The sequence below is a fragment of the Penicilliopsis zonata genome (genome assembly GCF_001890105.1).
Source record: "Penicilliopsis zonata CBS 506.65 unplaced genomic scaffold ASPZOscaffold_28, whole genome shotgun sequence".
Lineage (NCBI taxonomy): Eukaryota > Fungi > Ascomycota > Eurotiomycetes > Eurotiales > Aspergillaceae > Penicilliopsis > Penicilliopsis zonata.
This window is the reverse complement of record NW_019208934.1, coordinates 134,445-158,683: the sequence shown is the minus strand read 5'-3', so window position 1 is coordinate 158,683 and position 24,239 is coordinate 134,445. Positions and strand designations below refer to the sequence as shown.

General features: G+C 64.7%; 1 protein-coding gene across 1 annotated transcript; it reads right to left on the bottom strand.

Annotated features, from left to right (window-relative positions):
- Positions 1-720: 720 nt before the first annotated feature.
- Positions 721-23,804, bottom strand: ASPZODRAFT_137284 (hypothetical protein). Its single transcript, XM_022724269.1, has 5 exons — positions 22,889-23,804; positions 21,630-22,716; positions 19,342-21,560; positions 11,388-19,283; positions 721-11,325 (listed from the first exon to the last, which is right to left on the bottom strand). The coding sequence occupies exons 1-5, from the start codon at positions 23,429-23,431 to the stop codon at positions 919-921; spliced, it is 22,152 nt and encodes a 7,383-aa protein (XP_022576993.1). The 5' UTR covers positions 23,432-23,804; the 3' UTR covers positions 721-918.
- Positions 23,805-24,239: the final 435 nt, after the last annotated feature.

Genomic DNA, 24,239 nt, shown 5'->3' with positions numbered 1-24,239 from the left:
CTAGATGGATTGAGGAAGCCCTGGTCAAGTGGATTGAGGTTATTTCCGAGTAAGCAGTAAAGCATATGTAGTATAGATATTTATATATAGAGATATGTATATATAGAGATATGTATATATAATGATAATTAAGTGCTTAAGCATCTGCTTATCTGCGGGATACAAGACACTCAAGGACAGTCTGAAGTCTCTCCTCTACGGTCTGCTTCTTGCTTATTCTAACTAAGCAATTAATCAGCAATTAATCAAGGAACTAGTCAGGCAACTAATTAAGCGACTAACCAACGCAGCTAATCAGGCAGATACGCCGTAATTAAGCACCTCATTAAGCAACTAATCAGGCTGCGCCCTCCTCGATTGATTCGTACGTTAATTCTCTAGTCACTCCTTGGTTGATCCTTGCCGGGATGTTTGCCAGGCTAATTTCCTGACGATCCCAGGAGATTGTGGTTGATAGAATAGTTGCCTGGCTAGTGGTATAACTAGTCACAACTGCTTTATACGCCTCTGAATCGGGCTCTATGGAATAACTTGATCACCTTGCGTTTCTGGTCCCCATTTGGCCTAGACATCTGTCTATTAATAGACTATGAGGGGTGTACAAATGCATATACAGATTGAACACAGAATTGATAGATATTGAATAGATATTGATAGATATTGAATAGATATTGATAGATATTGAATAGATATTGAATAGATATTGAATAGATATTGAATACAAGGAATGCAAGAATGGCTATGGATAAATCAGAGCCCGATAGTCCGTTTGAGAGCTAATTTCATGGCTGTTCAATTTGGCCCCCAACCAGCAGGATTCGGTGCTAATGCGAAGAAGAGTGAGAATAAGAAAGAGAAGAATAAGAGTAGAGACGAGGATAAAGAGGAAGCAAAGAGACTCAATGTAAACAGATCGAACTAGACACTATTCCAATGCACCTCATGGTTTGAGAGGAATCCCCCCATGGAATGGAGAGAGGAATGCTGCGCCAGCGTCTCCAGATGGACGGCTCGTGGCAGGCCGTGGTTCTGGCGCATCTCGGCCAGCAACTGGGCCATCTGCACCAGATCTCCCCCCGCACGGAAGAAGTCCACGTCGCCCTCGTCGTCGTCGTCGTCCTGGGCGGCTGCCGCGGTGATGGACGAGGGCAGCACGGCGCGCCAGGCATCCTGCACCGCCGCGCAGACAGCCCCAGCCGGCCGTGTGCCCGTCTCTGGTTGCACCACAGCTGCATGCACTAAGGGCAGCAGCGCGGGCGACAAAGGGTTGGCTTCGTAAGCGACGGTCTGGTCGAGGGGCAGCACGGCCCACGAGCCCAGCAGCAGGCTCAGCTGATCGATCAGCAGCTCGCTGGCCAGGGCCGGCATCACGGCCGTCGAGGTGACGAGGTCCAGATCGACGTAGTGCTCGCCTGCTGGTGTCGAGAGCAGCGATACGTCCGTCAGATCGAGCTCCGCGCCCAGGAAGCCCGGCTCGTAGAGCGCCGGGGGGTCGCCGCCGCTGCCGTTGCTGCTGCCGTTGCTTAGAGCGATAGACCGGTCAGGCTCGATGTTCTGGTGCTGGACGACGCTGCTAAAGTGCGTCCAGCGCGGCCAGGTGGTGCACTCGGTGATGATCTGGCGGAAGCCCACGGCCTCGTAGGGCATGTTGGCGACCTGCTGCTGCTGGAGGGCGAGCAAGAGCTGGAGCACCGTCTGGCCGGGCTGCAGCTGCGCGCGGACGGGCACGACGTTGAGACAGGGGCCGACGACGGCGTCGACACCCGGCAGCGAGGCCGCATTGCGGTTGGCCGTTGTGTTGCCAAAGGTGACGTCGTGGTGTGCCGCCAGACGGGCCAGGAGCACCGCCCACGCGGCCTTGACGACGGTGGCCGCCGTGATGCCGTGCTTGGGGAGCGGGTGCACGGGGATGCGCGTGCGTCTGACATGCAGCACGGCGTCGTTGGCGGGGTCGCGCAGGGCCGGCTTGGAGTAGGACACGAAGCGTGTCTCGGGGGCCCCCGCCAGGAGCTGGCGCCAGTGGGCGAGCGCGGCGTTGGGATCGGCGGGCGTGGAGGCCTCGAGGAAGTGCGAGAAGGACGGCGTGATGGGCAGCGGCAGACCCTGGCAGGCCCGCTGGAGGGTCTCCCACAGCGTCGGGAGGGAGACGCCGTCGTACTGGGCGTGGGAGAGACGCATCAACAGCCGGTGGGAGACGCCGTCGGGGTGGACGGCAAGCACAAACCGCACGTAGGGCTCCGAGAGATGCAAGTCCCCGGCAACCCCGTCGGCGTAGAGAGTCTTGGTGAAGGCGTCCACGTCGGAGGTTGTCTCGACGCGGAAGTTAGGCTCCAGCTCGCGCAGCACGACCTGCCAGAAGCGGCCGGCGTGCTGGGCAAACACGGTCCGGAGGATGTCAAAGTGCTGCACCAGGGCGTGGCAGCCCCGGCGGAGGTTAGCCACGTCGGGGGCTCCGGGCCCGTCAAAGTAGAACCAGTTGAGCATCCACCGCGAGCTGGTGAGGTGGCCGACCAGGGCGAGGTCCTGGAAGTCGGTGGTGGGCACGACCGCCTCGATGGCGCCGGCGCCGACGCCCACCTGGGGGGCCACGGCGGCAGCCAAGGCGAGATCCAGCATGCCGGCGGTGGTCTTCTCCTTCTCGGGGGGTGTCGCGCTGCCCGGGGTGGGCGGCAGCACCTGGGCGGAGACATGGCGGGCGAGGTCGGCCAGGACGGGGTGGTTGAAGAGGTCGGCGACGTGGAGGGCGAGCTGGGCGGCGCGGGCGAGACTGACGACCTTCATGGCGATGATGGAGTCGCCGCCGAGGCCGAAGAAGTTGTCGTCGCCGCCGATCGAGTCGACGTCGACGGCGAGCACGCCGGCCCACAGCCGGGCGAGCTGGTGCTCCAGCGCGGAGACGAGCGGCCGTTTGGCGATGCTGGCCCCGGCCAGGGCGTACGTCTGCCGCTGGGCGTCCGACAGGGCGTTGACGACGCGGGCGAGCGTGCGCCGCTCGGTCTTGCCCGCGGCGCTGGTGGGCATCCGCCGCAGCGGCACAAACAGCGACGGCACCATGTAGTGAGGCAGCCGGCTTCGGAGGGAGGCCTGGAGGCTGAGCAGCGACTGTTCCAGCTCCGGCGTGAGCGGCACGACCAGGTCGGCGGGCTCGATGGCGGCGGAGATGGGTCCGGACTCGTGGTAGAGGTACATGACGAGCAGCTTCTGGCTGTTGACGGCGACGCTGTCGACCATCGTATACTCATCCTCCGCCAGCTGCGTGCGGATGTGGTGCTCGATCTCGCGCACCTCGATGCGCCGGCCGTAGATCTTGATCTGCGTGTCGGCGCGGCCGAGATACTCGATCTGGCCGCCGGGCAGGTACCGCGCCAGGTCGCCGGTGCGGTAGACGTGCTGGAAGTCCTCGAGCGGTTGGATCTGCTCCATCCAGGCGAGGCCGCTGAGCAGACTGGCCGTCGTGGCGTTGCGGTTGTTGAGGTAGCCCTGGAACAGGATGGGCCCTTCGATGAGCAGCTCGCCGACACAGCCCAGCGGCGTCAGCCGGTTGAGGTTGTCCGCGTCGGCAATCCACAGGCGACACCCAACGGGCACGCCGATGTTGGTGAAGCGGTCGTCGGGGCGCTGGAAGGTGCCCACGGAGCACCACACCGAGGCCTCGCTGGGGCCGTAGGCGTTGATCAGGGCCGGGACCTGGCCGGCCCAGGTCTGCAGGTTGGCCTCGGTGGGACACTCGCCGCTGAGCACCAGCGTCTGCAGCTGCGGACACACCTCGGCGGGCTGGATGAGGCCGGCGACGGTGGGCGTGAGACAGGCCCAGGTGGCGCCCAGGCGGCGGATGGCGCCCGCCAGGTCGTTGAGGCGGTCGTGCTCCGACAGGATGCAGACCGTTGCCCCGAGCAGGAGAGGCGCAAAGATCTCGCCGTAGCTGATGTCGAACGTGTAGGCGGCGAACTGCAGCACCCGCGAGTCCGCCTGCAGGTGCAGCGCCGGGCTGAACGAGGCGATACTCGTGCAGATGGCGCGGTGCGAGATGACGACCACCTTGGGCTTGCCGGTGCTGCCGGAGGTGAAGGTGAGATAGGCGGGCATGGTGGGATCGACGGCGATGATGGGAGCGGGCGTTGTCGCAGCCGCCGTCGGAAGTTGAGCGGCACTTGTGGCATCCACCACGACGACATGCTCGACCCGCGGCAGCATCGCGGCCAGCTCGGCGTACGGCCGCATCGCCAGGACGTGGTGCAGGCCCGAGTCGGCGACAATCTCCGTCAGACGCGCCGGAGGGTGCTTGGGATCCAGCTGGACACAGGCGCCGCCGGCCTTGAGCAGGGCGAGCAGGGAGACCACCGCCCAGCGGGACTTGTCGAACATGACGCCGACGGCGGTGCCCGGCTGCAGATCGAGGTTGATGAGGACCCGGGCGAACTGCGACGAGAGTCCGTCGAGCTCGGCGTAGGTGAGATCGCCATCCCAGGCCGCCAGGGCGACACGCTCTGGATGGCGGCACACCTGGGCCTGGAACAGCTTGTGTAGGGTGCTGTAGACGGGGGCCACGGGGGGGCCCATCCACTGAAGCAGCTGGGAGACATCCTCCGGTCCGCTCAGCGTCAGATCGCCCATGCGGGTGGTGGCCAGCGGGAGTTGGCAGAGCTGGTGCACGATGTTCTCAAAGTGCTGCAGCAGCCACGACATTTGGTCCGGTGCGATGATGGCGTCGTTGTAGCGCACGTCGACGGTAACCTCCGCGGTGCCGCCCAGCTCGCACTCCACGAGCAGGGGGTACGTTTCGAACTCGTAGTTGTCGGCGTTGTCGACGAGCTCCAAGGCGAGGCCGTCATCGCTGTCTCGCTCCTCGTCGAGGGTCGGCTGGATGACGAACAGATGCCCAAAGTCCACCATGTCGGAGGATGCGGCGGGCAGCAGACGTCGGATGTTCTGCAGTCCGACCTGCTCAAACGGCGCCATGGCCTGGCCCTGCTCCTGCACGCGGCGGAGGAAGTCGGCGATGGTCTCGTCGGAGGTTAGCCGGACTCGAACGGGCACTGTGGCGATGGTCGGGCCCATCATGTCCGACACGCTCCGGAGGGGAACCGTACGCCCGGACAGGACATGGCCGAAGATGACGTCCTCGGAGGTTGTGTAGCGGCCCAGCAGGAGTGCCCAGGCGGCCTTGAGGATGGTTGGCGTGCTGTACGGCACGGCGGAGGCTTGCGGGCCCAGGGAGAACTTCCGGGCCTGTGTGCGGTTGGGCCGCGGAGGTTGCGACGCTGAGGACAGCCCCGGGGGTGGGAACTGGGCAGGCAGGTCGCCGTCTAGCTGTCCACGCCAGAAGGCATCCGACGCCCCGGGCTCGACGGTGCTGTCCACCATGTACCGGATGAAGCGGCTGTAGGGGGCGGCGGGGGCCAGGGAGTCCAGGCCGTGCAGGTAGATGGCCTTGGCCTCGGCGAACATGGACGACTCGCTCCAGCCGTCGTACACGGCGTGGTGCGCCGTGTGGATAAACACCGGCCGCGGGTCCTCCGGACAGCTGCCGGCGGGCAGGATACCGAAGCGCATCAATGCCTGGCCATGCACCATGGGCGCGAGCTTGTCGGTGGCGAGGTACGCGGCCACGGAGTCGTCCGTCTGCCACTGCAGGGGTTCATTGACCACCACCTGGAAGGACTGGGTGGTGAGGGAGTCCGGGGTGTCGTGCAGGATGATCCGGGTGCGCATGATGGCCTGGCGCTCGGCGAGCAGGTCCCAGGCCTGGCGGTAGCGGTCGAGATCGATGTCAATGGGCAGCCGGTAGACGGCGCGCGAGACGTACGCGGTCTCGTCGCGCGCCGTGAGCGCCATCAGGGCTTCTTGGGATGGCGTACAGGGGTAGATGTCCTCGATGGCCTCGAAGGGGATGGCGCACTGTGCCGTGGCCTGGTCCTGCAGCTCCGAGACCTGCTCGGGGGGCACCAGGGCAAACGGCGCGGGGACAGAGTCGTCCATGGCCTCCATCTCCGAGGCGCGATCCGCTGCCTCGGACATCTTGGCGAGGGTCGGTGACTCGCCAATGTCGGCGAAGCTGAGCGGCAGGCCGATCTTGTTGGCCGCTGCGACGGCCTTCATGGCGGCGACAGAGTCGCCGCCCAGGTGGAAGAAGTTGTCGTCGACGCCGATGACGGTCGCGCTGGTGGTGCCCAACACCTTGGCCCAGATCTCGGCCAGGGCGATCTCCGTCGCGGTAGTGGGCGGCGACGACGTCTTGGCCACCGCCGTCAGGGCGTACGTGCCCAGAACCTCCGGGCTGAGGCCGTTGCCCACGGTGCGCAGGGCCTTGCGCTCCAGCTTGCGCGACGGGTTGACGGGCATGTGTGAGACGGGGATGAAGAGCTGCGGCACCATATGGCGCGGCAGCGAGGCCACCACATGGGCGTACAGGTCCAGGAAGCGTTCCTGGCGGTCGCCCTCGTGCAGCGGAAGTAGGAAGTTGTCCGTATCCTCGCTGACGGCGTCGCTCTCACAGATAAACGCCGTCAGGATCTTGAGGCCGCCGCGCGACTTGGGCGTCAGCACGTCGACGGCCGCCTGGTGCGAGGCGTCGGGGAAGGCGCTGCGGATGCGGTGCTCGATCTCGCCCATCTCGATGCGCTGCCCGTGCAGCTTGACCTGCGTGTCCTTGCGGCCGAGGAACTTGATCGTGCCGTCCGGGTTGTACTTGGCGAGATCTCCCGTGCGGTAGATGCGGCTGGGCGGGAGGTGCGAGGGCCACCACGCCGGAGGTTGGATAAACGCCGCGGCGGACTTTACCGGCTCGTTGAGGTACTCGCGGCCGACAATGGGGCCCTCGATCAGCAGCTCGCCGGGGGCGCCGATGGGCACCAGCCGGTCGATGTTGTCCGGGTCGGCGATCCAGGTGTTGCAGCCGAGTCCGCGGCCGATGTTGGTGGGATCGCCCAGCGTGGCCGTGTCCAGGTTGCAGGTGCTGGAGACACAGCACTCGCTGGGGCCGTAGGTGTTGATGATGCGCTTGACGGAGCCTGCCCACATCTTGATGACCTCCTTGCTGAGCGACTCGCCGCCCAGCGCCAGCACCTCGAGCGTCGGGATGCTGCTGGGCACCAGGAGACTGGCGACGGTGGTCGTAAGTTCCGACCACGTCACCCGGTACTTGGCCATGGCCTCGCCGAGGCTGTTCATGCGCTCCGTGTCGCTGGGCACGCACACGCAGGCCCCGAGCATCAGCGAGCCGATGATCTCCTCGAAGCACACGTCGAACGTGTACGCCGAGAACTGGAATGTGCGCGTCTCCGGACCCATCCCCATGGCCGCGCTGTGCGCCAGCAGGCCCGTCACCAGCGAGCGGTGTTCCAGGATGCTGCCCTTGGGCTTGCCGGTGCTGCCGGAGGTATACACGACCAACACTGCGTCGCTGGGCTTGACGCGGTGTGTCGGAGGCGTCTCCGGCGTGGGCAGCGAGTCGAGATAGGCGGCGTCCACGGGGAGGATGGCGCCGGCAGGCAACGACAGCGTCGACAGTTTGGCGGTCGACTTTTGGTCACACAGCACCAGCTGCGCCTGGAGGTCGTCCATGAGCATCTGGATCCGGTCCTTGGGATGCTCCGGGTTGAACATGCAGGATGCGCCTCCCGCCTTCATCACGGCCAGCAGGGCCACGATCGTCCACGAGCACTTGTGGAACACCAGCGGGATATGCATCTCCGGCTGCACGCCGCGCTCGATCAGCACCATCGCCAGCCGGTTCGCCAGCTCGTTGAGCTCGCGGTACGTGAGCTCGACGTCAAACGATGAGATCGCCAGGGCGTCGGGTCGCAGCCGGACCTGTTCCTCGAACTGCTCATGCACGCATGAGTCGACAAACGCCGGCCGGTCCGCGTTCCACGCCAGGATCTGCTGCAGGTCCTCGGCGCTGATGGTCTCGTCCATGTTCTCGGGCGTCTTGTCGACGTCCTCGGCGGTGTCTCTGGCGGCGGTGATCTGCACCGCGTTGAGACGCTCGATGGCGCGCGCGTAGCTCTTGAGGATGCGCGCCATCTCGTCGTCGGCGATGAAGCGGCTGTCGAACTGCGCCTTGATCTCCACGCGGTTGTCGAACAGCGAGCATTCCATCGACAGCGGGTATGGATCCGCCGCCGGCGGGGTGCCCACCAGGACAGGCGTCAAGCCCAGGAAGGAGTCGTCGGCTTCACCGTCGGAGTTGGGCGACGACCCGGGTTGGATGATGAGCAAGTTCTGGAACTCGACGGCCTGGCGCCCCTGTTCCTCGCCGCCCATGCGCCGGATGTTCTGCAGCCCCGTGTGTTCAAAAGGGATCATGTCGATGGCCTGCTGGTGCACCGCGCGGAGGAAGTCTGCTGGCGACTTGTGTCCGCGCACCTGCACCCGCAGCGGAACGGTGGCGATGGTCGGCCCCAGCACCTGGTTGATGCCGGCGAGGGCGGCGTTGCGGCCAGACAGCGTGAGGCCGAAGTTGACGTTGTCCGACTCGCTAAGGTCCGACAGCACCACCGCCCACGCCGCCCGCAGCACCGTCGACAGCGTAACGTCCGACGGGACCCGAGTCAGCGGCAGCGAGCGCTTCTGGATGCGGTCCGGGGCAGGCTGCTGGCTGGTGTTTGGCGGCAGCACGGGGAAGTTGGTGGCCGGCACGGCGCACTGCCCCAGCCAGAACTCGGTCGCCATCGCAGGACTGATGCGCTGGATGTGGTTGATGAACCGGTTGTAGGGCACCTCCGGCAGCGCAATCTCCTTGCGGTACTCTGCGGAGACCTGCTGGGCGAGCCCTGGCAGCGTGAGGCCGTCGTACACGGCGTGGTGGGCAGTCCAGATGAAGTATTGCTGCTGGCCTGGCTGGCCCACGACGGCGTAGCGGGCCAGGGGATGGCCGTACGTCATGGAGCGCATCGCATCCTGCGCCAGGAAGGCATCCAGGCTGTCGCCAGACACCCAGGGAACGGTGTTGGGCGGCGGAGCCTGCAGCAGCACCTGGAAGGCGCCCTCGGAGGTGGTGATGATGCGGGTGCGGAGGATACTGCTGCGGGCGATGACTGCCTCCCACGCGGCCTTGAAGCGCGGCACGTCGATCGAGTCCGGCAGCGAGAAGGTCTCCTGCATCACATAGGCAAGGCCTTGGTTCGCCTGGGTGCTGCCCATGGTCAACGCCATCAGACCCTCCTGCAAGGGGGTGCAGGGATACATGTCCTCGATGGTGGTGGGCTCGATGCCGCACTGCTGCGCCGCCTCCGCGACGAGCTGGTCGAGATCCAGCTCCGGGGGAAGCAGGGAGAAGGGGTCTAGCTGTCGCTCCTCTTCAGCGGAGAGCAAACGCAGTTCTTTGGCCATGTCGGATAGCACCGGCTGCTGGAAGACGGTCTTGATCGTCAGCGCCAGGCCTTGGTTGCGGGCGGCGGCAACGAGCCGCATCGCCACAATGGAGTCACCTCCGAGCCGGAAGAAGCTGTCGGTAGCAGAGAGACTGGTGCCTGGGGCAACTTCCAGAGCCTCCATCCAGAGATTGGCGAGCAGCTTCTCGCTGGCGGTGAGGTCGGAGCCGCCGGTGTTGGTGGTCTTTGTCGTTCCCGCTGCGATGAGCCTGTATGGCTTCATCTCCGAGTCTGATACACTCGCCACAAGTGACTGCAGCGCCGCCCGATCGAGCTTGTAGTCTGCGGTCAATGGCAGACCATTGACGGGGAAGAACAGTGCCGGCAGCACGGACTCGGCGCCCTCGCTGCGGAGGGACTCCTTGATGGCCGTGAACCGCTGCTGCAGGGCGTCAGACATCGACAACAACGCCGGAGACTGGCTCAGTTCCTGGCTGCGGTCGATCTGGAACATGGCGATGCATTCCGAAGACTCCTGAGGAACTACCACCAGCACTGCATGTTGCGTGGTGGGCAGCAAAGACTGTATGTGCTCCTCCATGGTGGCCAGGTCAACGGACTGGTTGTTGACGATCTGCGTCGGGCGGACAATATACGACGGACCCTGTGTCTCTGCGCCCCATCTTCCGTAATCTCCGGTGCGATACAGACATGAGTCTGGCAGCCAGGCGGTCCTCTCAATGAACCGTTCGCGACGGCCGCTGAGATAGCCCTGCGGCACGATCGGACCGTCCACCAGCACGGCTCCCACACAGTCGGCGAGTGCCAGCGACGCGGCGCTGAACGGACTGCTGATCCAGGTCCGCGAGGGGGCCGGGGAGTCCTGCGGAAGCCTCCGCTGGAGGGTCTCGATGCCGGCGGGGGCGCTGGAGACGGACTGCCAGACGGAGGAGTCGATGAGTCCGTACGGGTGGACGAGAGTGATGTCGCGCCACTGGGCGAGCACCGATGGTCCCAGCTCCTCGCCGGCGACCACCAGGGTCTGCAGGGAGGGCACGCTGGCCGGGCTGACCAGAGCGGCGAGCGAGGGGGGGATCACGGCCCAGGTGGCTCGGGAGTCGTGCACAGCATCAACGAAGCTGGCGGAGGCAGTCGGAATGACCACCGTAGCACCATTCACCAGGGAATAGAGCGTTTCCACCAGGTGGAAGGGAGATGTAGCCGGGTTGCTGAACTGAAGCACCCGGGCATTGCAGCCCAGGCCGGCGATGGGGGCCAGCTGGGAGGCGACGGTGCTGATGCTGCGGTGGGCGAGCAGCGCCCAGTCGTCTCCGTCGGGCACTGCGACGGCCGTGGCTGTGGAGGATGGATAGACGAGTTCAGAGGACGGAATGGGCAGCTGTTCGATCATCTCTGCATCAACAATGACCTCTGTCATGGCGGATATGTCGGAGGCATTGTCGCACAGCATAACCCTAGGGTTTAGGGTTGGGGGTAGGGTTGCAGCGATACTCGACTCAACATGCACATACACAGCACCCACCCGGAGCACAGCCAGCATGGCTACCAGAGCCCAAGGAGAGCGTGTGAAGCCGAGAGGCACCAGGTCGCCGGCGGTGACGCCCAGTCCGTGAAGATGTGCGGCGAGGGCCTTTGCGCTGCGATCCAGCTCGCTGTAGGTGAGCGAGACCTGGCCGTCGACAGACTGCACGGCGACGGCAGTAGGCTGCTGCTGGGCTCGCTGTTCAATCAGCTCTGATACTGACAGCTCGACGGCCGCTGGCACAGGCTGCTTGCTGATCGCCTCACGCAGCTGTTCGTTGGCTGCCGGGGGAGAGACATCCAGCTGGGCAAGCGGCTGCTCCCAGCTGGTAGTCAACGCCAGCAGGATGCTGGTAAAGGTCTTCATCAGGCTGTCGGCCTGGCTGTCGTTGAGCATGGCAGTACGGTAGGCCATCTCGATCTCCACGCCAGGTGCATCGCCGGTGGTGATGCTCAGATCGACGTCGTACTAGAGGGTCAGTATGGCTTCACACGTCTTCATTATCCTCAACCTGTCTTCAATATGCTCACCTCGGTGGGATCGACTTGGTCGACAATCTTAAACTCCACCTCCGGCGCCGGACCCTTGGAAGGTTCTCTCTGTAGCGAGAGGATGGTGTTGAACAGAGCGACCTCATTGTTCCCCAGTTCGTGCTGAATCGAAGCCAGCGACGTGTGCTGGTGCGGCAGACAGTTGAGATAGTCTGCCTGCGTCTTCTCCAGCAGATCGCGCACCACCACCTCATCGCGGACATCGACACGGCACACGACGAGATTGATAAACGGGCCGACTGCCTCGTAGATGTTGTCGACGGGAATGTCCCGGCCGGACACCATGTATCCGAAGCAGACGTCCTGGCTGGCCGTGTATGCTCGCAGAACGAGCCCCCACGCCGCCAGGAACAGATTGCTCATGGTGATATTCTGAGCCTCGCAGAAGCGCTGCAGCTGCCCGTCGGTGTCGATATAGACCGACTGCAACTTGGTGGCCACAGCAGCAGCTGGCAACTCCGGCTGCAGCCCGGGGAAATGGCAGGGCTGCATCCCAGCCAGCGCCGTAGTCCAGTAGGCCATCGACTCTCCTTCAGAGGCAGATCGCGACGACAGGTAGGAAATGTAGTTGCTGTAGGGCGGCCCTGCGGTGGCGGGCAGGCTGTTCTCGTACGCGGCCACCAAGTCGCGCACGACGAGCGCCAGCGAGGTGCCGTCGATCAGGGCATGGCTGACTTCCAGCTGGCAGTAGACCTTCCGAGTATCCTTGGCTTCGCAGATGGTGAGGCGATGCGCAGGCACCGGCTGGCGATAGTCAGGCCCCGGACGGCTGGCGACAAACGCCGCGATATCTTCCGGCGCACCCTCGTAGACCAGACGCTGGACGTGTGGCTGGTGGGAGTGTAGCAGGAGCTGGTCGTAGGCGCCGGTGCCCGTGAGAGACTTGATAAACACCGTGCGGAGCAGGGCGTGGCGATCGACGGTGCGCTGCCAGGCCTGGAGCAGCCGCTGGACGTCCACGGCGGCCTGGTCGGGGCGCGAGACCACCTCGAACAGCTGGCGGACCTCGTAGGTGCCGGGCTCGCGGTCCTGGCTGATGAGAATGCCCTCCTGGATGGGGGAGCATGGGTAGAGATCCTCGATGGCCTCGGAGGTGAGCCCGATGCCCGGCAGAACCGTGTTGGTCAGCTTGGAGATGTCGGTGTAGTCGATCTGCATGAGCGGGAAGTCGCTGAGCGAGTGCTCAACGGCGCCGGTGGTGCTGGCGGCGACGAGCTCGACGACGGCCGAGTGGATGACGGCTTCGCAGCGCTGCGCCCAGCGGCGGACCTGCTCGCGATGGCGGATGTTACGGTTGAAGAGGAACGAGACGGCGAGGCGGCCGTGCGAGACGGCGGCGGAGATGTCAAACACCGCCAGCCGGCCCATGGCGTCGCCGATGTTGGCCATCTCCTCTCCCTCCTGCAGCGCTTCTTCCTGCAGCAGGGCGTCGGCGCGTTCCGTGTGCTGCGCCTGGCCGAGATAGTTGAAGCAGATCTCCATGGCGGCGTTGCGCGAGCCCTCGGCGCGGGCAAAGTGCCGCCGGGTAAAGTCCGAGAAGCCGTTGTCATCAAAGGCACGACGGGCGTCCTTGGTGCGCTTGATGGTCTCCTTGACGCTCTCGTTCTTGCGGACGTGGCGGTTGACCACCGGGTAGAAGGTGGTGAACCAGCCCACCGTGTCGGAGAGCTCGATCGAGGCCTCCCAGGGCTCGCGGCCGTGGCCCTCGCTGAAGATGGCGGGCATCGCGCGGTCCGGGAAGCACTCGGAGAAGGACTGCTGGATCGCTGCCAGCAGCAGGTCGACAGGCTCCGAGCGCAGGGGGTTGTTGGCCGTCGTCAGCAGCTGGGAAGTCGTCTTTGTATCGAGGGTGAAGCGGACTTCTTCGCCATCCTCCCATGTCGGCAGCTGCTCCAGTCCCCAGTATTCCATGTTGGCGGCGGGCAGGGCTTGAGCTGTGGAAGCTTCCAGTCGCTCGGCATACTGACGCTGTTCCTGGACCCAGCTCTGGAAGGACATTCGGGACTGACGTTGAGGATTAGGGTTAGGGTTAGAGAGCAGCTGCTCGAGCTGGCCGACGATGATGTGCCACGAGACGGCGTCGATGACCAGATGGTGCGCAATGAGCGAGACCAGCTGGCTGTCTTGCACGGTGAAATGGTCGACCGCAAAGACACGGCCGTGTTCGATGTCGAGACTGCGCTGGGCGGCGTTGACAATGTCCAGCATCTCCTCGCGGCTGACGGTGTGAAAGGCGACCTCGGTAGACACTCTCCCAGGGCCTCTCACCAGCTGCGTCCATTCACCATCGGCGTTCTGGGTGAATCTCGCGCGCAGCATGGCGTGGCTGGCGACGATGTGCTGGATGGCCGCCGAGAGCGCCGCCGAGGACACCGGGCGCGCCAGACGCAACAGGACGCTCTGGTTATAGTGATGCTGCTGCGGCATGCGCACCACGTCCTCAAAGTAGATCTGCTGGATGGGCGACAGCGCAAAGGAGACGTCGTAGACCTCCTCGCGGGCGACGACCGACTGCGCCTGCGCCTGGGCGCGGGCGACAACTCCCGCCAGCGACTTGGGCTGCAGGATATCCTGCACGCCCAGCTGGATGTCCAGCGCCCGGCAGCGCGAGACAACCTGCATGGCGGTGATGGAGTCACCGCCGAGACTGAGGAACGAGCGGTTGAGGCCGATCGACTGCTCGGGCATGTTGAGGACGTGGCTCCAGACCTGCGCCAGCGTCTTCTCGAGCGCTGTCGCCGGCGCATTGTGTGCGCTGCTGGCCGTCGCGATGTCCACCACCCTCCGGTACGTCTCCTCGGACATGTTGGCCACCCAGCGGGAGATGGGCACGCGGTTGATCTTCCGTGAGGCCGTCAGCGGGATCGACGACAGCACAATCCAGATCGTCGGCACCATGTACGCCGGCAGCTTGTCGCGCATCTCCTCCTGCACCTGCGCCAGCAGCGTCTGGGCGCGGAGCTTAACCTCCGGGCGGTCGTCAATGAGCTCGACGCGCTCGCCCTCGAGTGCCTCGGGGTTTAACGCCGACAGGGCCACGGCGGCCACCAGCTTGCCCTTGCACAGGCCCGTCTTGGCCAGGGTCACCATGCCGGCCTCGATGGCCGCGCGGTCGCGGAGATGGAACTCGATCTCGCCCAGCTCGATGCGCTGCCCGTGGAACTTGACCTGCCCGTCCTTGCGGCCGGCGATGTTGAGGCTGCCGTCCGCGTTGTACCGGACCAGATCGCCGGTGCGGTAGAACTTGTATCGGGGGCCGTCATTGCTGTCCTGCATAAACCCCGGGCTCTCGATAAACGCCGCGGCGGTCTTCTCGGGCTCGTTGAGATAGCCGCGGGAGACGTTGGGGCCCTCGATGAGCAGTTCTCCGACACATCCGACGGGCGCGAGGCGGTTGTGATCGTGCATGTCCACCACCCAGTAGCGACAGCCGGCGCCGCGGCCGATGTTGGACGGCGACACGCTGGCGCCGGGGATGGCGTGCGAGGCCCAGATGGTGCATTCAGCCGGCCCGTACGAGTCGACCAGATGGACGTGGCTGGCCCACTGGTCGACCAGGCTCTGCGACACGGCTTCACCTCCGAGCACCAGCGTCTGCAGGTTGGGCACCTCGCGCGGCTCCAGCAGGGCTGCCACGGTGGGCGCCATGAAGGTCCAGGTGATGTTCATGCGGTTGATCGTCGCCGCCAGGTTGTTGATGCGGTCGTACTCGTTGGGGATGCACAGCGTGCCGCCCTTGGTGAGCGTGAGAAACACCTCCCCCATGCTCACGTCGAAACTGAACGAGGCAAACTGCAGCACCCGCAGGGCTCCGGGCGTGCTGGTGAAGCCCAGTCCTTCGCCGTGCTGGATCGCCACCGTGCTGACACAGTTGTGCTGCACGATGATGCCCTTGGGCTTGCCCGTACTGCCCGAGGTGAAGATCACAAACACCGGGTTGGTCGGCAACACGGGGGGAAGAGACTGCGCGAGAGACGGTTCCGCGGGAAGGCTGCGGACGAGCTCTTCGGTGATGATCACCACCGTGGTGGCGGTGGAGGCAAAGAGACCGGCGCGTTCCGGCGACGCCAGCACCACGGGGGAGGTTGTATCGGCGATGAGCGACTCGAGACGCGCAATGGGGTGCTCCGGGTTGAGCATCACGACACCGCCGCCGGCCTTGACGACGGCCAGCATGGTGACGATCGTCCACAGGGACTTGTCGAAGCACAGGGGCACCAGCGACTCCGGGTGGATGGAGGGATGGGTGGTCGCCAGCCAGTGTGCCAGGCGGGACGACAGCTCGTCGAGCTCGCGATACGTGACGGACCCATCCCAGGCGTCGATGGCGACGTGGTCGGGCTGGCGCTGGGCCTGCCCGGCGATCTGGTCGTGCACACACACGTTCTCCGTCGTGGCCGGGACGGCGTTCCATTCCCAGACCTGCCGGGCGTCCTCGGGGCTGAACATGTCGAGATCGCACAGCCGGAGACCAGCAGCTGGGCGGCTCAGCTGCTTCAGAACGTGTTCAAAGTGGCCGAGCAGACGTTCGGTCTGGTCCATGGACAGTACAGCCTCGTCGAAGCGGGCTTCCACCTGCACGCCGCCGTCGACTCCCAGCGTACACTCGACCATCAGGGCGTAGGGGTCGAAGCGGCTCATGTCGGTAGGAAGCCTCTCCAGCTGCGAGAGGGCGCCGCTCTGGGCCTCCTCGTCGGCGGTCTCGGCGGGCTGCACAACGAACAGGTTGGTGAATTCGGTGGCAGCCGATGCAGCAGGACTGATGCGCCGGATCGCCTGCAGACCGGCGTGCTGGTGGTTCATCATCTCGACGTTGCGCTCCTGCTGGCTCTGCAGGAAGGTCTCGACCAGCGTCTCGGCTTCCAGATGCACGTTCATCGGCACCGTCGTGATGGTAGGCCCGACAATGTCCTCGATGCCCGCGACGGCGACATCACGTCCGGACAGGGTCAGGCCGTACACGATGTCCTCGGCGTCCGTGTAGCGGGCGAGCACGATGGCCCACGCCGCGCGCAGCAGGATAGACATGGTGAGATTGGATCCCGGGTCGACGGCGGTGGTCGCGATGCTGCGTCGGCACGTCTGGTTGGCCGTGGGCTGGTGTGTGGCCGACGGCAGCCGTGGGAAGGCCGCCGGGAGCTCGTCGGCGGGCACGACAGACGCCCAGAAGGCGCTGGAGGCGTCGGCGTCGGTCTGCTGGAGGAACTGCACAAACTGGGCGTAGGCCACGGAGGGCAGCCCCTGGGCCAGCCCCTGGGCTTCAATCTGGGCTTCAGCCCCGGCGTACCGCTCCTGCAGCTGTTGGAACAACATCCGCACCATCCAGCCATCAAACACGGCGTGGTGGGCAGTCCACACAAAGATAGTGTCCTCCCCGTCCGGAATAACAGCGTAGCGAGTCAACGGCGCCCCAGCGGTGACCGGCAGCGCCTGGATGCCCTGGAGATATGCATCAAGACAATCTGCCCGCTCCCATTCGATCTGCGAAGCCTCCTTCGACAGAACCACCTGGTAGACCGCCGAGTCGACAGTCACCAGGCGGGTGCGGAGGATGGCGTGGGCGTCGACAAGAGCCTGCCAGGTCTCCTGGAAGCGTGCAACATCCACGGCGCCGGCGGGCAGGCGGAAGGCCGTCGGGGCGACGTACGCGCCCTGGTGGGTGGTCGACATGAGGAAGACACCCTCCTGCAGAGGCGTGGCGGGATAGACGTCCTGGATGACCTCGCGGGGGATAGCACACTGCCGGGCAGCGTCCTCCAGGAAGACGGCTTCGGTCTGCTCGGCCTCGAGCAGCGAGAAGGGCGTGTACTCTTGCTGCTCGGAGGCAGCAACCTCGACATGTTCCGCCATGTCCGACAGTTCCGGGTACCGGAAGATATTGGCGACGCTGAGCACAAACCCCGCGGCGCGCGCCGCCGCCACCAGCTTCATGGCGCCGATGGAGTCTCCGCCCAGGCGGAAGAAGCTGTCGCTGCGCCCCACGGAGCCGGGCTCCTTGCCCAGGACCGCCGCCCACAAGTTCCGCAGCCGCTCCTCGTTCGGAGTTTGCGGCGCGGCCCTCTCCTGGCCCCCTTGCAGGGCATACATCTCCTTTTGCTCGGGCGACAGGGCGACGGCCGCACGGCGGAGGGCAATGCGGTCGACCTTGCCGGAGATGGTCATGGGGATGTGCGAGATGGGAACAAACAGGCTGGGCACCATGTAGACCGGCAGCAGCTTGGACAGCGTCTTCTCGAGCGCCCGCAGCTGCGCGGTGGTCTCGGAGGTTAGCGGAGTGAACAGCTCCGACTGCTGCTGCTCGTCTCCCCCCATGTATAGAAAAGCGACGAGCGTCTGGGGCGGGAAGACGACCGAGTCGACGGTGATGTGCACTGCGCCGGGCAGGTTCTCGAGGATGGCGTGTTCAATCTCGCCCAGCTCGACTCGCTGCCCACGCACCTTGATCTGCGTGTCCTTGCGGCCGATGAAGCGCAGCTGGCCGTCGGGATAGTACCGCACCAGGTCGCTGGTCTTGTAGAAGCGGCGAGGCGGCCCGGGCAGCCAGGCGGTGCCGTCCTCCAGGTAGGCTGCCTTGGTCTTGTCTGGCGCATTGAGATACCCACGAGTGACCAGCGGGCCTTCGATGAGGAGCTCGCCGACACAGCCCACGGGCATGAGCTTGTCGCTGTTGTCCGGGTCCGTCACCCACAGCCGGGTGCCGACGGCGTGGCCCAGCGAGGCCGGATCGCTGTCCCTGGTGAGCGGATCGGTGCCCATGCTGTAGATGGTGCACTCGGTTGGCCCGTACACGATGCGGAGGGAGATGGCCTCGGTCCAGGGGGCGATGTCCTCGCGCGAGATGGCCTCGCCGCCGAGGACGACCGTCTTGAGGGTGGGCACGAGCGCCGGCGACAGCAGGCCGAGCACGCGCGGGGTCAGGAACGCCCAGTTGACGCCCAGCCGGTTGATGGCGCCCGCCAGGTCGTCGACGCGGTCCTTTTCGTCGGGGATGCAGATCGTGCCGCCGCCGACCAGCGTGGTGAAGGTGTCGGACACGCTGGCGTCAAAGGCGTACGCCGAGAACTGCAGCACCCGCGCCGACTGGTCGATGCCCCATTCCGTGCCGTGGGCGAGGATGCTGGTGATGAGGGAGCGGTGCTCCAGCACGATCCCCTTGGGCTTGCCGGTACTCCCGGAGGTGAACGAGACAAACGCCGGGTTGCAGGGCTGTGCCTGGGGCAGGGCCACGCTGCGGTCCGGGGCCGGGAGGCCGTCCAGGAAGGCCTCGTCGACGACGACAATATGCTCCATCCCGGGCATGCCGCTTAACAGGGCCGCATTCTTCGTTGCCACGACGGCAATGTGCGCGGCACAGTTCTCGATGATGTCCTGCAGGCGAGACGCGGGATGCGCAGAGCTCAGTCCCACGCCGGCGCTGCCGGACTTCATGATGGCGACCATGACGACCGTCGCCAGCTTCGACTTGTCGAAGCAATGCGGAATGAGCACTTCGGGGCCTGCTCCCAGCCGGGCCAGGTGGTGCGCCAGCTTCTCCGACAGATAGTCCAGCTCGGCGTACGTGTATCCTCCGTCCCAGGCACAGACGGCCGGCGCGTTGGGCTGCCTGTCGACCTGGGCGTAGAAGTAGTCGTGGACAACGCCGGGAGCCTCGGCAGGCTCTTCCTTGTTCCAGGCAAAGATCCGGGCGCGGTCTTGCTCGGTGAAGAGATCGATGGATGCGGCGGGAGACTGCGCGCTGGCGAGGATGCCGGAGATGGCGCCGCTGAAGGTATTCGCCAGGTTGGCGGCATCGCCGTCGGACAGCAGGGAAGACCAGTAGCCGATGGAGATTTTTACATGGTCTCTCAAGACGTGAATGGCGACGGCGAGGTCGAACTATAAATCAGCAACTCTTCCCTGGAATTGGGAGGACACGATATCAGGTCTAACTTACATCCGTTGGGTCGTCCTCGGTAAGAGGCCGGAAAGAAAGAGACTCGCCATACGGCTGGTCGGAGACGTCCTTTTGCACGGAGATGATGCTGTTGAACAAGGGCATGCCCGACAGGTTCAGGCCGTGCTGGATCTGGGCCAGCGAGGTGTGCTGATAAGGCAGGGCATCGAAATACTCGTTCTGCATGGCCTCGACGGCGCCCAGGACGGCCTGTTGCTGGTCCAGACGCACCCGGCACACCAGCATGTTGATAAAGGCGCCCACGGCGTGCTCGATGCCCGCGACGGGCACATCGCGCCCTGCAGCAACGTAGCCGAAGCACACGTCGTCGGCGCCCGTGTACGCACGCAGAACCAGCGCCCACGCCGTCTGCAGCACGTTGGCGACGGTGACGCCGTGGTCCTCGCAGAACTGCGTCAGCGCCGGGATCTGCGTAAAGGGAACGGCCACCGAGCGGATCTCCCGGGCGACATTGCCCTCCGCCGGAGGATACATGGGCACAATCGACGGCTGCACGCCGGCCAGATACGATGTCCAATGGCGCATCGAGTCGCCGCCGGCCTCGGCCGCGGAGACATGCTCGATATAGTCGCTGAACCGCGCGGCGGCGGGCGCCGCAAGGCCCTCGGCACCGTCAAACGCCGCCGACAGTTCGTGCAGGATAACTTCCGTGGAACCTCCGTCGACGAGGGCGTGGCTAATCTCGACCTTGATGTAGACGGCGTCGCCGGCGGCGCGGCAGACGGTCAATCGGTGCTGGGGCTGCGACGGCTGGTACTTGGGGGCAGGCAGCTGCTTGAGGAAGTGAACCACGGCCTGTTCGTCGTCCAGGCACTCGCACGTCTGGATCAGGGCGACGGCCTGCTTCAGCACGACCTGACGGAACTGGCCCGTGAGGTCGACGGCGAAGATCGTGCGCAGCACCTGGTGGCGGTCCATGACGGCCTGCCAGGCGGTTTGCAGGCGCGCGACGGTGGTGGCCGCATCGCGGGTCGACTGCACACGGAGGATCTGGCTGATCTCGTACGTGCCGGGGAACTTGATCTGGCTGAGCAGGATGCCGTCCTGCATGGGCGAGCAGCCGTAGACATCCTCCACCTGGTCGCGGCTGGCCAGACCGGCCGCCTCCAGGAGCGACTGGTCGAGGGAGGCGGCGATGCGCTCGGCAGGCGTGGCCCTGTCCGCCGCGGACGACGGCGACTGGCCCCCGGAGGAGACTCGGACGGCGCGCGCGGCCAGGTCGATGAGGTTTTGCGCGCGGAGGATATCCGGCACGGAGACGGCGAGCTGCAGCTGGCGACAGCGCGCGACGACCTTCATGGCGGCGATGGAGTCGCCGCCGAGGGCGATGAAGGAGCGGTGGACCCTGAGCTCGGCGACGGGGATGCCCAGCTCGTCCGCCCAGATCTGCTGCATCTGGAACTCGACCTCGCTGGACAGGGCGGCGGGCTGTTGTGCACTGTCCTCACCGTCGGCGATCTGGCTGTACGTCTCCTCGGACATCTCGTGCAGCCACTGGGCCATGGCGGTGCCGTGGACCTTACCGGAGGTTGTGAAGGGGAGCGCCGCCAGCACCACCCAGAAGGTGGGCATCATGTACGCCGGCAGCTGGGTGGCCAGGCGCGCCGCGATGCCCGGGAGACCCTCGCGGGCACGCCCGGAGTCCCCGTCCGCCAGCAGGTGGACGTGGGCGTCGCGCTCCCCGGCGTAGGGGAAGGCGTGCAGCGACAGGGCGGCGACCAGGCGGCCCTTGCAGGGGCCCTGTTTGGGGAGCAGCACCATGGCATGGCGCACCTGCTCGTCGACCGACAGGCGCTGCTCGATCTCGCCCAGCTCGATGCGCTGGCCGTTGAGCTTCACCTGGCGGTCCTTGCGGCCCAGGAAGTTGATGGTGCCGTCGCTGTTCTGGCGCACCAGATCGCCCGTCTTGTACAGGCGGAACGCCGGCGGCGGCGCGGGCAGCAGCCGGGCAAACTCCGGGACCTCGTCGAGGAAGACGGCGGCCGTCTTGCCCGGCTCGTTGAGATAGCCCCGGGCGACGATGGGGCCCTGGATGACCAGCTCGCCGACGGCGCCGATGGGCACCAGGCGGTGGTGGTCGTCGGGGTGCACCACCCAGCACAGAGCGCCGTATCCGACGCCGATGTTGGCGGGATCCGAGCTGAGCGTCAGCCGCTGGTTGACGGTGGCCGCGACGGAGCATTCACTCGGTCCGTAGCCTATCTAGTTAGACAGTGTATCGGAGATGATGAGAAGAAGGAAGAGAGAAAGAAGGAAGAGAGAAAAACCGTTGATCAAATGCAGCTTGTCGGCCCAGGTCTTGACGTCGATGCGCCCCAGGGCTTCGCCTCCCAGGGCGAGCGTCTTCAAGGTCGGCACCGTGGCCGGGTCGATCAGCCGCACCAGCGACGGCGTCATGAAGGTCCAGGAGATCTGCAGGTGGTTGATGATGTGGGCGATGCCGCGGGCCGCCTCGTCGTCGCCGGGGAAGCAGATACAGGCGCCCGTCGTGAGCGTGGTGAAGATCTCCAGCATGCTGACGTCGAAGGTGTACGGCGTCATCTGCAGCACCCGGCTGGAGGGGATGATGTTGCCGGCCTGCACATGCTGCGCGGCGGCCGTCAGGAAGGACTCGTGCTCGACGACGCAGCCCTTGGGGGTGCCGGTACTGCCCGAGGTGAAGATGATGTAGAGCGTGTTCCGGGGGGTCACCGGCGAGGCCACGGCGGCGTCGGGCACCGGGAGATGGGCGAGGGTGTCCCGGGAGACGACCACCGTGGGGACCTCGTCGGCGCCCCAGAGCCCGGAGAGCTGGGTCGAGGTCAGCACCAGCGGGGGCTGCAGCTGGTCGAGCAGCCCCTGGAGCCGCGGCTTGGGCTGCTTGGCGTCCAGGTTGACAATGGCGCCGCCGGCCTTGACGACGCCGATCATGGCGACAATCGCCCATTGGGATTTCTCAAAGAACAGAGGCACGGCCACCTCGGGGCCGACCCCGAGCTGCGCCAGCCGGTGCGCCAGCGCGTCTGTATACGCCTGCAGCTCGGCGTAGGTCATCCGGCCGTCCTGGCCGTCGATGGCGAGGGCGTCGGGCCGGGCCTGGGCCGTCTCGTCGACGAGATGATGGAGACAGCGCGAGACCACGGCAGGCGCCTCCGCGTTCCAGCGGGCAATCTGCTGCAGCCCCTGGGGGCTCATCATACTCACCTCGGCGACGGGGAGGTCGGGATGCTGCACAATCTCCCCGAGGACGTGGCTCAGGGTCGCTGCGCAGTGCTTGACCTGTCCGGCGGGGAGCAGGTGGGAGGGGGCCTGCAAGGAAATGGCGATGGGCCCGTCGTCCTTCTTCCGGGCCTGAATGGCGATGTAATCGCCGGTCTACAGTAGAGTGGTTAGCAAGTGGGTAGGGTAGGGTATTAGGGTTATGTAACCCTAGGGTTGGTTGGGGCTGTGTTAGGGTTGGGGTTGGTTTATGTAACCCTAGGGTTGGGTTAGGGTTAGGGTTAAATAACCCTACACCCTAGGGTTAGTAACCCTAAACAGGGCTCACCTCAGCCCGGACATCGCCGTCGGAGAGCAACACCACGCTGTTGAACACTGGATGGCCATCCCGGCCCGTCCAGGTCTGCAGCTCGGCCACGGTCGTCGCCGCCGGGACCTCCATGGAGCTGGCGCGCAGCCGCTGCTCGGCCTCCTCGAGAGCCTGCAGCACGGTGCGGCCGCCGTCGAGCTCGGTCTCGTAGAAGCCCACGCGGGCCTCGCCGGCCACACGATGGACACTCAGCACGGTGACCTGCTCGGTGTCGGCGTACGCAGCCAGCACCAGCGCCCACGCGACGTTCAACACGCTGAGCGTCGACAGTCCGTGGCGCCCGCAGAGGTCCGCCAGGCCCGCGCCGGCGACCTCGGCCCCCAGCTCCAGGGCAACGCAGGCCTGGTCCATCCCGTCGTGGACGGAGACGCCGCCCGCTTGCTCGTCATCTACAAGCACACCGTCAGTCAACAGGGGGAAGAAGGAGGAACTTCCCTTGAACCCGACGGGCAGTCGAGCTCCGCTGGCCTCAACAAAGGTCTTGATTCCGTAGTCGCCCATTGCAAGGTCGGAAGTGGATTGTGGATGTAGATTGTGGATGTAGATTGGTTAGATCTAGCCAAGAGACAAGGGCGACGGCTGACGACGGTGCTGGTCCGAGAGACAGAGACAGAGACAGAGACAGACAGAGACTGCTGAGCGTTTCAAGCAAAGACGCCTGCTCTCGAGGCCTATATCTACGGCTGTTTCTTGGAGCCGAAGCTATTCCGGCTGGCCCGATCAGATCGCCATGGCGATGCTCAGGAACAGGGCCCGGCTGCGGGCCCGTGCCTTCACTGCCATTAGGGCCGTCCGCCCATTCCGTAGGGCTCAGCGAGGGCAGATGGGCTCATGGCGCCCTCTCCGGCTGCGGCGTCACGTTGGGGGCCATCGTGGATCTTAAACTGGGTTAAGGTAACTGATGATCTCACCCGGCAGCTGATCGTGCAGGAGCTGGTGGAGCGGATCTTGCCGTCTCACCTTGCAGTGACCAATCAGTATTATTTATTAAATATATTATAAAAATGAGACATGATACTATAATGATATATAATGATATATAATGATATATAATGATATATAATGATATATAATGATATATACTGATGATATTGTCTGAATCTACTGATGCTAAGATTATGAATAAATAAATTATGACCTAGTATATAGTATTGAGAATTAAGAATCTTATTTACTAGTCTAGTCCATTCAACTAACAACCACATTTAAGACCGCATGCCCACCTGCTGATATCGAATTTAAACCCGGTCAATCCTCCAGCCTGCCATGTCCACCAACTTGCTGACTCGTCCCCCACTGCCCATGCCTA

What these genes read in the sequence shown, in the direction of transcription:
- ASPZODRAFT_137284 (XM_022724269.1), bottom strand. Translation starts at nt 23,431, where the DNA reads ATGGGCGACTACGGAATCAAGACCTTTGTTGAGGCCAGCGGAGCTCGA. An exon ending in CCGAGGACGACCCAACGGAT is followed by an intron (nt 19,284 to 19,341) that starts GTAAGTTAGACC and finishes GCTGATTTATAG; the next exon opens with TTCGACCTCGCCGTCGCCAT. An exon ending in ACCAAGTCGATCCCACCGAG is followed by an intron (nt 11,326 to 11,387) that starts GTGAGCATATTG and finishes CTGACCCTCTAG; the next exon opens with TACGACGTCGATCTGAGCAT.